A 13,985-nucleotide genomic window follows, 5' to 3' on the forward strand; every position below is an offset into this window, starting at 1 on the left:
GTATGGGTGATGTGTGTGGTGAGTGGGTGGATGGATGAATGAATGGCGGATGGATGAATGGATGGCGGATGGATGAATGGATGGCTGGATGGATGGATGCATGAGCCTCTGACAAGACACACTTCAGTTATTTTGTGTGCAGGTTTAAATACATTACAATGTTTGGCATCATGCAGGCTTGGATTATTAGACAATTCAAAATAGTTCCGAACAAGGAGCCTCGAAAAAATATGTTTTGTCAGGGGCCCGAAAAATCAGTAAGATGACACTGCGTATGATTATGAACTAGGTCTCTGTGTGTTTTCGCCACTCTGGTGTTACCTTTCATCCAAGTGTTCACTTTTCCTCGGTACCCTGCCTTGTCACTATTCCTACGTGCATCTTACCAATAATGTCAATCAATTCCTGAAAGTATATCATACTGCATTTTCAAATGACATGATCAAGTAACTTGATTTTCCATCGTTACATTGACAACCAAAAACCACAGCCCAAATGTTTCTCCTTGTCTGCCAATCAATTTTTAATTTGGCCGCGGCAGGTCTGTGTCTAGTCTGCCTTTTGTTGGGTGTTGTGTGCAACTCTTCACATTGTATTTGTGTTCTCACCTTCCACCAAACCCTTCTAAATGTGGCCGCCTGAATAAGGATATTCATTGCACATTGTGGCAAACCTATAACAATCGGAATTTCACAATATCCGATTTGCACCGTTCACTGAACGGCGAATTGCATTAATTTATCATTTCTTGTAAATAACGTGTGGGCACAACTTTTTTAAAACTTGCAATTCTGCACGATCCCATAACACAATGACGTGTTTTTTCACCAGGCATTCATCTGCAAGATAACATCTTTCTTTAAAAGGTGGGCAGAATGCCTGTTAAATTATGTTTTAATCTTTGGTGTCCGTTAAGATGTAGTTGATGCCATTGATTTTTGTTTTCACTTGTCTTGTGTTACTTATTTAGTTAGCTATGCTAAGCCCATCTAATTTGTCATGAACCTTAGGTGTGATGCATGCAAGATACAAATACACATAATATTAGCACAAACACCGAGGAACTGTAAAAGCTGCGCACACAGACGCAGAAACATATGTGCTGCACAGTCTGTAAACACCGGGGTCCCGATTCACAGTTTGCACCTTTTCATTGAAACGCGCTAATGCACCAGCGAGACTTTTCTTCTTTGAGCGCCAAGGCCCCACCGACTCAAATGCCTTTTTCCAACAGCTGGTTTGGCTGCAGCCGACTGGATAATTAATGCCTGAATCAGAAAGGGAACCTTGTCACCTTGCATTCCACAGCCAGCACGTTTGATCAGGCGCCAAAAAGTAAGTCACTGCATTTTTAGGTAAAATAAAGAATGGAGAAAATCCAGCTAAATGTCGCACGATGTAAAGACGCCGATGTGACACGCAATCCTATTACATGGCCGCATTTGCGTTGCAATTACGTCCGATGAGAAAATGGCCGGTGTAACTTCCTTTGCGATGTAATTGCCGCGATGTGAACTCCCGCGATGACGTTGGGGATGATGGATCGTCATACAACCGCGGTGGTACTGAGGTGGCTTGGCTGGAGGAGTAGTCTCGTAGGGGAGGGAGATGCCCCTTTGGACTATTTGCAGCACACACCTGTCCTAGGGGATGGTGCACCAGTGGGGGAGATGATGGCGAATTCTGCCACCCACTGGCGTTTGATGGGACAGAAAGCTCGGACTAGAAAGGCTTTGAAGTGGATGCTGCGGGGGTGAAGGTGGACTGACCCGTCCGCTGGCCCCCAGAACCGCCAAGGCGGTTCCCACTTCCGCGCTGAGGTTGTTACTGCGCAGGCCTGTGACGGAAATTAATGTGGTGGGGCACCTTTCCGTGGCCATGTAAGGAGCGAAAAGCATTAGGCGGAGAAGGCCGAATGGTCGACAGGCTCAAGGACTTGGCCGTAGCCCGTGAGTCCTTAAAGCGCTCCAAAGCACTATCCACATTATTGCCAAAAAGGAGAATGTCAGCAAAGGGCATGTGCATCAGAGTGTTCTGGACATCCCCCGAGAAGCCAATTGTCCTCAGCCAGGCATGGCGCCGAAGCGCCACAGTCATGGAAATCGTCCTGCCCAGCGAGTCGGCGTTATCAAGCCCACAGCGGATGGTGAACTTAGCTGCGATTCTCCCAGCCGCAATAGCTAGGGATAGTACTGTCCGTGCTCCTCCGGACAGTTGGGCAGCACCCGTGCAACCGTATCCCACACAGAGTGGGAATAACGGTTTAAGAGGCATGCCGTGTTCACAGACTACAGCCGTAAGCTGGCAGATGAAAACGGCTTCTTGCCAAGCTGCTCCAGCTTCTTGGATACCCTATCCAGAGGAGACGGAAGGGAACGCACTCTGTGAAACAGAGGCTTGGACAACCAAGCTCTTGGGAGTGGGGTATTGGGAGAGAAAAAGGGGGCTGCCCGGGGCCGGGCGATGGCGTTGAGCAACATTCCTGTCCACAGGAGCCCCTGTGTTGGGCCTAGACCAAGCGCCCAAAAGAACGTCCGAAAGTGTGTCATTAAAAGTCAGCAAGGGCTCCGAAGAGGTTGCCGCCGGCTGAAGCACTTCTGTCAGGAGGTTAGTCCTGATGGCCATTGTAGAAAGTTCGAGGTGGAGGGCCTCAGCCACCCTACGCAACACCACTGCGTAACTGGCTCCCTCCTCCGTAGCCACAATAGGAGGAGACAGCATGCCACGGTCAGGTGAGGTGTCAAGACCACTGGCATCTCCCAAATCCTCTGCCCAGTCTGGATCATAATCACACTGTTGTGTGAGAGGGTCCTCAGACCCCTCCCAGTTCTCACCCTTCCTCTGAAGTCTGTGAAACAGGCTGAAAATAAGGAGAACGGACACAGGGGTAAAAAGGCCCTACAGCGTGACTTTATAACACCGATTGAGGTGTTATGAGGTCGACCGGTGTCGCCAGAGATCCGAGCCCCGATCCAGGGGGGTCAAGCGGCGCCGGGGCCATAGCCTCCTGCGGCGCCGGGTCATAGCTGCCGGCGAAGGAAGGGCAGGACCCCCAGTCGGGTACACGGGGCCTGCATGCGAGCCGGGGGGGCCAGACGGCCCAAAGAGTCGGGCCATGGCAGAAAGAAACTCTTGTACCTGAGCAAAAGTTTCCGGCGGACTCGGAAAGGGCGGGTAGGCCAGCGGCGATGTCGTAGGCTCCGCCGGAGCCTAGGGGGTGATACCACCCGCACCCTCAGCTGCAACGCGCAAAGGGAAGCCGAAGAGCGAAGCCGAAGAGCGACGACGCTTCGTCGACTTCTTCTTGGAATGCTTTGACTTACCTGACCCTCAGTGCGAAGACTTAGATCCAGAGAAACGGTGACGGCTCCTCGACCGGTCCCTCGACCTCCCACAGCACCGGGACCTTGAGCGCCGCAGAGCACAACTTGGAGTCGCGGTCATGCCCCAGGCAGTAGACACACACACGGTGTGGGTCCATCACCGACATCATGTGGTGACAATCCCACAGTTCTTAAAGCCGGGCATCCCTACGACCAGGGCCAGACTGACGACCGGGAGTTTTGGAATACTGCCGAGCTTGGGGCTGATTTCACTGCGGTGGGGGCTGATTTAGTTCATGGAGACCTGTGTGTGCTTTGAAATAATTAAAGCAAAATGAATTTTGTTCAGTACATGCAGGTCCCCATCAACGAAATCAGCCCCCAGCTCAGCAGCATTCCAAAACGCCTGGTAGCCAGTCCAGCCCTGCCTATGACACCAGGAGTCGATCAACTCAAAAGATTTGAGACAAAAAGCCTCGAAAAAACTCAGTCAAAAAGTGACTGGGTGTACTTGCTCTTCCCGGATTTACACTTGTTGGTGCGGAAAAAGAAAGAACTGACGTCAGCGCGCGTGGGCACGTCTAAGTAACTCCAGCTGCGTCATCTCGGCGACAACGACGCCTACGGATGCGCAGAGGTACTGCTGACAAAAACTTTCCGGATCTAGTCTGACACCTGGGGTTAAATCTAAGGTAAGGAATCTATCACTACGTGTTTCTTTCAGCTATAAATCTTGATCCGATTTGAGACTGGTTGGTTTCATTGTGGATAACAGAATAATAACCTTCACTATAATTACCTCAACTTGAGTTCACAGTACCCATCTCTCTGGTATTCAGATTTGCTGCAGAATTGTTTAGTCATTGTTATAGGATTTATTAAAATGCATGGCAATAGGATATCAGTCAAACTGCCTCAACAGCACCAACATATTGAGTGACTTTTACTTAGTTGATGTATATCACTCACTAGTTACTGATGTTTACAGGGACACTGCAGAATATGGACCATAAATGTGAATTGGAAATTTAAGAATGATGCTATAGAGTACCATTTACCATTATTATCCCTAAATGAAACATGAAGCCATCTTATATGACTAGTTCCTTAGGTACAATATTTTCTGCTTGCAAAGTAAGACACATTTGCTTTCATTGGCAAATGACTCCTTAGAATAGGATCCTATAACAGTGCATTGCCGTGCTTTTTAACAATCAGGCACAATTCACCACTCTGGTTGCCATATAATGTTAAAAGACGTCCGTCATAACTTTCAACTTTATTAGAGATGCTTGCATTTTCATTGCTCTTAATCAGCAAATCATGCCTGTCTCCGATTGCCTCTCAATTCAGCATGACATAGTGTAATCTCATATTAGCCTCGGTCTCTGAGCCACGAGAATGGAATGAAAGGCTATTTCAGTTATAAATAATGAAGTGTAAATCCAAGACATTACACTGTGATTAGAAATTAAACTAGCGAACATAAAACCCTCAAAGGTAAATTCTCTTTGGTGCGACAAAACATTTCAAGCGTTGTCAACACAACGCATCCACATCTGTACATTCTTATAGTAATCATCCAATTCTCAGTTCGAATAGCATTTCTCCAAAGGCCACATCGTTACATTTGCATCTGACGGGAGAAAGCAGGAGGCCCTGCCAACACTCTGAGGTAATAAGTAGCAATAACAATAAAATAGAAAATTATTTCATAAAGTGAACCTAACTATTTCAACGAGCATCTTAGTATGCTCCATTAATGATGCAGATCTGCTACTAAAAATATTTCTATTTATTATGGTGTTCAATATATAGTGACCCTGCGTTAAAAATGCATTCATTTTGACATTTGAGGAATTCCTTTGGGAAGATTGTACACACACCTCCTCTTATAAATCTGTCTAAAACCCAGTATCAGTAAAATATCTCCTTAATGCACAGAAAATAGATGATTCATCAATCAAAGCCCCTGACAAGGGTTTGCAATGTAATTTTGATGTCTAGGCGACAATATCTAGAAAAAGCCATACAAGAATGCCAGTGGCAGGTATTGCTATATAAAACCTCCATACAAGCATAGATTGAAAAAAAACGTTTACAGTAGACATCATTGATGGACAAATGGTAAGATTCCATTGTCCGAAATACAGGTAGTTCTGACTATTCATTTACTCCTTAAAATACATACATCTCTTACTACATTTCTAAGGAGACCAACAGGGAGTACTAAGGGGGGCTCACCGAGAATATGTCAAAATACACGTATAGATTCTTGTTTTCACATGTTACAGTTAGGCTATGTTAAAGGTACAATAGATGTCATCCAGAAACGTTATGTTCTCATGATTGAGAGGCATTTTGTGAAACCAGATGAGTGATATATACATATATAAATGTTTATACATATATTTATCTATTTATATATTTTTTTTAACAAACAAAAAGTTTCCAGGGACGTTAAAGTTTGGTTCAGATTTTTCACACACAAAACCATAGAAATTCAGCAAGAAATAACTATAACTTATGCCCTAAGGTAATTATAGCTTGTGCCCCCACCATGCTGATTAAATGGATACTGGGTTTTAGATCAACTTATTAGAAGTGTGAGTAGAATCTTCCTAAACATATTCCTCAAATGTAAAAATGAATGCATCGGTTGCTCGTACTTCAGTTGTAACTACCTTCTATGTTTTTTTGTCTTTGCTTCGATTTCCACTGTTTTGGCCCCACTCTTTTCCTATTCATTGATGCAAGCAATTTAACTCATTTAAAGTAAAACAAATATATGACTTTTTTGCTCATTGCTCCGAAGTATTACTTTCTTTGTTTGCAGACAGATCAACACCCGAAGAAAACTGGGAACTTACTTAGGATGCAAGGGTTGGACTCGCCAGCTTTTATTATTTTGGTAACTATTACGCCTTTTTGTGAAAGGTATAAACTCTTTCAGATTCAGAATCCGGTACATCAGTTCACACTTACACTGTTTCCTTTGCTTAAACTCAACTTGCTATCTGTCTAAATTGCTATATTTTGGAGCAATAATAAATTATTTATGTATCTTGGGATAGTAAATGTTACTTTTTTTAAAATTTGTTCAACTAATTTTCACCAGTTTGGTCTGGCATGGTTGATTCTGGTAAGGGAATTGAAGATTCAGTTAAGCCAGTCTCCAATTCTGTGAATATGGCTGTGTTACTTTTATTTATTTTTTATTTATTTTGAAAGTTTTATATAGCGCGAACAAGATCTTTGCAGATAACAGAGCGCTTTACAGAGGCAGGTGTAATCATCATCAAGATCATCAAGTTCATGTACATAGAAAAATATTACGTATAGTACAGGTATGAGGTAGCAAGGCATAGTTGGAACGTATGACAACAAAACGCTGTAACTATACAGAGATGGAGAAAAAAGGATCTAAGCACTTTAGACTAATATAAGTCAAAACACACGTGCAGAGGAATATATAGGCTATATGATCATAAAATACTGGAATACTGTTCGCAGTGTAAGTCAAACGCATTGTTCAAGTGTATTTAGCCATAAGGATACTTTTGACTTCTTTCTTAAAAAGAAGGGAGGAGGAGATGAGCCTAGTTTCAGGAGGAAGTGCATTCCAGATCCTGGGCGCCATTCCAGAGAAGGAGCGTTTGTAAGTTTTTTCCTTCCGGAATCTTTGCGGTTTCAGCAGAAGATTGTTTGTGCTCCTGGTAGTTCTGGACCCGCCGGAAATTGTCAACTTATGAGAGAGGTAGCTGGGTGATTTCAGGTAAATAGCCTTGTGCGTCATGCAGGCAATTTTCAGCTGTATTCTGGCTTCAAGGGGCAGCCAGTTCAAGGATTTGAAGTCAGGGGAGATATGCGAGTGTTTTTTTGATCCAGTGATGAGTCTCGCTGCTGCATTTAGTGACGCTCTGAGGGGTGCAGTTGTCGTTAGGGGGAGGCCGCAGAGGGCCACGCTGCCGTAGTCTATGCGAGGAATGACTAGAGCTTGTACTGCTGTTTGGAAGTCTTTGCTGGAAGGAAGGGTTTCAGTTTCCTCAAGGTATTTATTTGGAAGTTCGCCCCCTTGGTAGCCTTGCTGATATGCTGCTGCATGTTGAGGTTGGTGTCAAGTGTTATGCCTAAGGATTTTGCTGAGTCCACGATGGTCGGTTGGACATTGAGTGCTGTTAGGTGCTTAAGCCATGTTTGAGCGGAGGATATTTTCGAGGGAGGTGAGATTAGGAGGAACTCAGTCTTCATAGCATTGAGTTTGAGGTGGTTATCGGCCAGCCAGGATTGGGTGCTTCTGATCGTTGAGTTCAGACTCAGGATGTCTTTGGGGGAGTGTAACTTGAGATATATTTGAGTGTCATCGGCGTACATGTGAAAGTGAACATTGGATGTTTGTAGCAGGGTGGTGAGAGGCTCCATAACTAGGTTGAACAAAGTAGGGGATAGGCAGGATCCTTGAGGGACACCTAACGAAACCGGTACTGGGGAAGAAATCAGGTTTTTGCTCTTGAATGTTTGAGACCTGTTGTGTAGGAAGGAAGTGAACCAGCGAAGCACAGTCCCAGAGAAGCCCATTCTTGTCTTTAGGAGATCGAGTAAGTTCTCATGTTTCACTGTGTCAAATGCTGAAGAGAGATCAAGAAGGATGAGGAGGCAGGTATTATTTTGATCTAAGATTTGGATGGCATCGTCAATTATGTGGGTCATAGCCGTTTCAGTGCTGTGCCCAGCTCGGAAGCCTCAATGGTGTGGGTTGAGGAGATCAAACTGTTCTATGTGCTTTGTCAATTGTAATTGGACGCATTTTTCTAAGAGTTTGACGAGAGTGGGAATGTTGGTAATCGGACGGTAGTTGTTTAGATCAGTAGGGTCGGCTGTTGGTTTCTTCAGTAAAGGTGTAACTTGTCCAACTTTGAGGGAGTCCGGGATGGTTCCTTGTAGTAGTGAGCTATTGATAATTTTAGTCCAGAGTGGGAGTAGCAGAGGGATGAAGTCTTTTACGGCGTTAGCAGGAAGAGGGTCAGTGAGGTGATTGGATGGTTTTAGGGTGCTGAGTATTCTGTCAATTTCTTCTTCAGAGTAAGTGTCAAAGGATGACCAGATCGCATTGTTTTTTAGTTTATTGGGAGTTATGCAGTTGGGTATTGAGTAAAGGCTTGCGTCATTGAGGAGGTCTCTCCTTATATTGTCAGTTTTTTTGTTAAAGAAGGATGAGAAATCTTCACAGGAAGGAGTAGTGCTCATAATGTCGACAGCTGGGGGTTGTTCCTTAGATTGAGATCGGATTAGCTCGAACAGTTTACTTGGACGTTTTTTTGCTTGGTCTAGCTGGAGTCTGAAGAACTCTGATTTTGAGCGTTTTATTTTCCTGAAATATGCATTTCTCTTTTTCCTCAGAGTTTTAAGATGCAGTGCAGAGGGGATTGATCTCCAGGTGCGCTCTGCCATCCGCATAGCCCGTCTCTCTTCATTGAGACTCCCGTTGTACCAGGGGTTGGATATCTTAGTGGATACTCTTTTCAGTTGCATTGGAGCGGCCTCATTGATTATTGAGGCCATGGAGTTGAGATAGTGGTCAGTTAGGTCCGGGACGTCAGTAACGTCGGTAGGAGGGAGTAGGAGATTGCAGCTGTTAGGGGGTAGAGAGTTTGGATTGAGTTTCTTCATGTCTCTTTTCCAAACTTTGGGCATGGCGTATTGCACCGGGATGAGTTTTACTTTTTCCTTGATGAGGAATGTGATAATATGGTGGTCTGACCAGTCACACGGTTGGATTGAGTCAAGTTGAGTGGTGCCTTCTTTGGAGATGACCAGGTCGAGGATAGAGCCTTTGTCATGTGTTGGAGTGCTGCAAATTTGCGTGAGGTCAGAGGCGATAAGGACATTTTTGAGGCTATTAACTACTGCGTCACTGCTATCATTCCAGTGGAGATTGTAGTCACCAAGGTAAATTTGTGTGTTTTGCCGTCCTGCGTTGATAGATAGTGTCCATGAGTTGTTGGGAGAAGAGGAGGTTGTCCCCCGGGGGGTGGTACATGATGTGTAGTGAACATACAGGTTTGTTCTCACTGATGACCTCAAGGCATAAGTATTCACAGGAGGTATGGGAAGGGGCGGTGACTTTATTAATAGAGAGGTTGCTCTTGTAAATGCAGGCGATTCCGCCGCCTGTCTTGATGGACCTGTCAAGTCTAGTGATGCAGTAGTTGGGGGGGAACTAGGATATTCATGATAGGATTGGAGGATTCAGTTAACCAGGTCTCAGTTAGTATGGCCAAGTCAAGGTTCCTGGACATGATGAGGTCAGCGACCTCCGTCGAGTGTTTTTGGGCCGATCTACAGTTGAGAAGTGTGCATTTGAGTCTGGGGGTGCACGGGGAGGTGGAGGGGTCCATAGTGAGAGGGACTTTAGTGAGGTTGTCGGGAACAGAGCCTCTGTTGCTATGCGTGGGGTGCCTAATAGGGTTGGAGAGAATCGTAGGGATGGACATGTGCGTGGTGGCTAAGCTGTTTTGGGTTGCCGGTTCATATGTGCTGAGTAGGGTGTGTATATCGCTGTCCGAGAGAGTCTTGATTGCGCGCTGGGGGCGGTTGGCGGTATTGCGAGGTCCAATGTAAGGAGCAATTAGGATGTGACTTGATGGTGCGCTTAGGCCTGTTGGAGGTTTTGCGAGAGGGAATAGAGGTCCTACGTATGGGGTGCCTGCGATGTGGGGGGAGTTGATTATTCGTTGAGACGTGGTGGAGAGGGGGGGATGCTCGGTGTGCGTGAGGAGTGACTCTTTGAGTGTGTGGAGATCTTCTTTCACTTGGAGGAGGGTGGTCATGATTGCGTCCAGCGTGCCGTTGAGTATGGGGTTAGAGTTATTGGAAGGGTAATCAGCAACAGGTGGGGTGAGGCAAATGCGAGACGTGTGGAAATTGGTCGAAGCGGGGGGGCAGGTGAAGTAATGGGGAGTGAGAGTGGGGGGGAGATGTTGAGGGGGGAGTGGGGACCAGGAGTGGAGGGGGAGCTAAGGGTGGGGAGTGAACTGTTGAGGGACGAGTGGAGGCTAGGAGTGACGGGGGTGCATGGGGTGCATGGGGTGGGGGGGGGAGGTGTTGGGTGTTGGTCTGGAATGCGTTGAGTGCCACAAAAGGGGGGGGCGCTGTTGGGGGAGGAGTGAAGGCTAGTAGTGGTGGGAGTGCAGGGAGTGGGGGGGAGATGTTGAGGGAGGGGTGTATGTCAGGGGTTGTTTGAGTGCAGAGAATGGGGGGGGAGATGTTGAGGGAGGGGTGGGGGCCCGGAGGGGGGGGAGCAGGGAGTGGGGGGAGAGAGGGCACCGTTGGAGGGGGAGCTAGGTGCGGCAGGAGTGTAGGGAGTGGGGGGGTGGTGATATTGAGGGGGCATTTGGGATGGCATAGAGTCGGGTTGTGAGGGTCAGAGGCGGTGGGTCGTTCTGCGGTGTTAGTTGGCGGTGAGGAGTTCTGGCTCAGTTGGATTGGGGTATGTGTGGAGGGCCACCCATTGGGGAGGTGCTCTTTGAAAGTGGGGAACAGGTTGTCAAGTAGTTCCAGGTTTCTGTCTGTGGATTGGATAAGAACAATCCCGTTATTGTAGATAGTAATGGCTGTGCTGCCTGGGAAGAGTTTAGATGGTGCGATGGAGAGAGTTAGTCCATGAGCGGATTTCCTGGTGGTGGAGACGTTGAGTAGGGTAAAGAACGCTTTTTTCCATTGAGGTCTGCGTGCGGTGTGGAAGATTATATCAGTGTTCAGGGATCCATTTACCGGAGAGAAGTAGGTGTCGGCAAAGGGTGTTTCAGGGTGGGACCTCAGGAAGTTGTGTTTAAAGCGTTTAGCGGCTTTTTTTGAGCGCGCGGGTGGGTAGATTATTTTATACGTGTGCTTGCCGCAGTGATCCATGTTAGGATGGCGTCAAGGCGGGTGTGGGAGAGTTATACAAGAGCATAGGTAAATGCAGACAAAAAATTACAGATAAATGCCAATAATATGTCACATGGGTGTAGGTAATTAGGTGTAGGTAAATATATCCAAGACACATGTAGAAGTATAATACTGCAATAAAGGCATACACTAAATGCCGATGATATGTTACATGGGTCAACAGGGATAAATGCCTACACTAAGTTCCATGGATCAAGAGAGTCACTAGAGGCAAATCAAAATATGTGTTAGCCCCATGATACAAGTAGAAGTATAATACTGCAATAAAGGCATACACTAAATGCCAATAATCTGCTACATGGGTCAAAAAGGGATAAGTGCAAACACTATATTACATGGATCCAAAGATGCACTTAGTGAAAAATCAAAATATATGTGTTAGCAACATACCCACTTCACACAGATTCTATTGCTCAGCAAACTGTTCAAGATGGCTGCCAAAATAGTGAATAAGGCAGCAGTGTTAGTCCTTTGTCTGTTGTTGTCTGTGTTCAAAGAGAATAGTTTCCCTTTCTATTGAGGGCGAGTTAGTCCTATTTCTATGTACATGCTTCCTAGTTGCTGCTTGGAGGGGACGAAGGAGACTTATCTCAGTTTAGGTGACCCTTGATCTGGTAGGAATGCATCCTCACGGTCAACTCGGGCGGTGGTGGTGCAGGAGGGGATTTATTTCTACAGTTTTATGGCCCCAGCCATTTTGAACTGGCTGCCTAACTGTGAAAAAGCAAAACCCTAAGTTATATCGGTATAATATTTTAGTTTATATAATTCTAAAGCAAAGCTGTCTGCCAGCAATTCTTAATTTATTTACCTATTACTTTCTCAAACTGTAGTACTAGTACTTTAAATTCCCCATTGGCATCTGTTACTGATTGGTCTCATTTGGATCTTCTGCTATACTTACTTTCCTCGTAAAAAACAAAGAAGCAGCTTGATACAGCGTGCATCAATAAGTAACTCCTCCATCGTGGGCCATATAGTTAATGAGAACCTGATTTTTTAATATAGCGCTTAATACAGCAGCTCTTTACGATGGTACCAGGTGTTACTTTTGCCCAATTTAATGGTAATCTTGCAGAAGGATCGAAGCTTAGTTGCCTTTGCCATGATTCGAGCTAAGTGACAGTAGATGTTCGAAGCGACAATCGAGCCATATAGAAACGTTGTGTGGCCCTCAGCTTGAATCAGAATCATAAGGATGCACCGAGAAGCTGAGGGAATGGAGGTCAGAAATGTTTAAAAAAAAGTTAGGAAGTGCATTTATTCAGATATTTTCAAAAAGTACGGTTGCATAGTTGATCATGTGAAAATGAAACACCTATGTGGTGTTTTCAATTGCTTGTTAGCCAATCAGATGTGTTAAAGCAAGATGAATGAGGGTGGACTTCATTCTGTTGCTTACGTGTATGAAGTTCAAAGTCAGTAGTCACAGCTCCATTGAAGGAATGTTTCTGGGAGACAGATGTTCTAAATGTGGAGACCTCAACGAGTACAAAGGTCATACTTAGGTGGCCTCTTTGTCCGCAACAGATGACAGCAGTTTGGATAGAGATGGAGGGTTGTTAGGTTGGATAGTCTTTTAAGCAAGGTAACAGACTGAAATGGATAGGCACATTTACAGCCAACCACATTTTAGAATTGTATCAACAAACCTTCTGCAACTTACTTCCAAATTCTAAAGGGTTAGTGAAACATTCTTCGTGCAGTTAAATCATCTTATTGTAAAGATGTAATTTGCTTGATATGCATCAGAATGAACAGTATAGGTCATTATGTTCAGAGTCAAACAGATAAGACAGAAAACAATCAAATGGCCTATTAATAGTAAACACAGACTCATGAAACAGTTGTAAGTCCATGTAAGAGAGCAACATTGTATATTACAGGGACAATGGTTTTACAACATCAAATAGAATTGTGAATAAAAAAGTGTACATTACCTGAGCGGATTCCTCTTCTAGTCGCCTTTTTTCATCCTCCGAATCAATTAGCTTTTGTTTTGTCATTAATAATTCCTTATTCAATGCGTCTGCCTTTTCTTCAGCCTAAAAAAAAACAGTTTTAGAGATGTTCACTTATCTTTTACCTTGAACCTGAAGCAGCTCCACATTATCTGAAGTGCAAAAACTGCATAATTTATCACACAATAAGTCAAGTGACAGCTATGCCAACAAGATACAATATTTAAAATATTTTCTATTTTAAATTTGGAAGCATCATACTTTTCACTGGTGTTGCTGACCTGTTAAACAGTATGGGCATCGAAGCATCATTTATGGTGTGCTATTTGGGGTGCTGGTCCACAGACATATAGATATCATACTATATAATTAAACTTTTGGGGTTGACAGAACAAATGATTAACCGTCCCTTATCAATTACAGACTGCACTGCATTAAAATGGAAGTAGTTCCCCATAATTCGTCGTGGGCACTGGAATGAGGTTGCAGTATCTACTTAGACGCCGCCCTCACGCGTTGATGTCAGTTCTTTACACGACGTATCATGCCAGAAGCACAGAACCATGCAAGACACTGACCACTGTTGCACAAAGCTAGCGCCATGAAAGGGAGCCCCTTACCCTAGAAGTCAATTCGCAGAACGGGGAGAATGGGTGAGGTGGTGAAAAATCCATAACTAATCTATGTCTCTTACAGATATAGCGTAACTTTTTCATCTGAAAGAGACAATTAGTTATGCATTCCTCACCTT

At 44.9% G+C, this 13,985-nt stretch overlaps 1 protein-coding gene across 2 annotated transcripts in view; it reads right to left on the minus strand.

Moving 5' to 3' along the window:
- The window catches only part of RABGAP1 (RAB GTPase activating protein 1), an 855,191-nt gene that overhangs the window by 174,953 nt on the left and 666,253 nt on the right, over positions 1 to 13,985 (minus strand). For both annotated transcript variants that reach the window (XM_078641966.1, XM_078641967.1), the window contains one exon: positions 13,214 to 13,318. In XM_078641966.1, the coding sequence (XP_078498092.1) occupies positions 13,214 to 13,318 (105 nt within the window). The remainder of the gene's footprint in view (positions 1 to 13,213; positions 13,319 to 13,985) is intronic.

This window comes from Lissotriton helveticus, chromosome 5_1, assembly GCF_964261635.1.
Source record: "Lissotriton helveticus chromosome 5_1, aLisHel1.1, whole genome shotgun sequence".
Classification (NCBI taxonomy): Eukaryota; Metazoa; Chordata; class Amphibia; order Caudata; family Salamandridae; genus Lissotriton; species Lissotriton helveticus.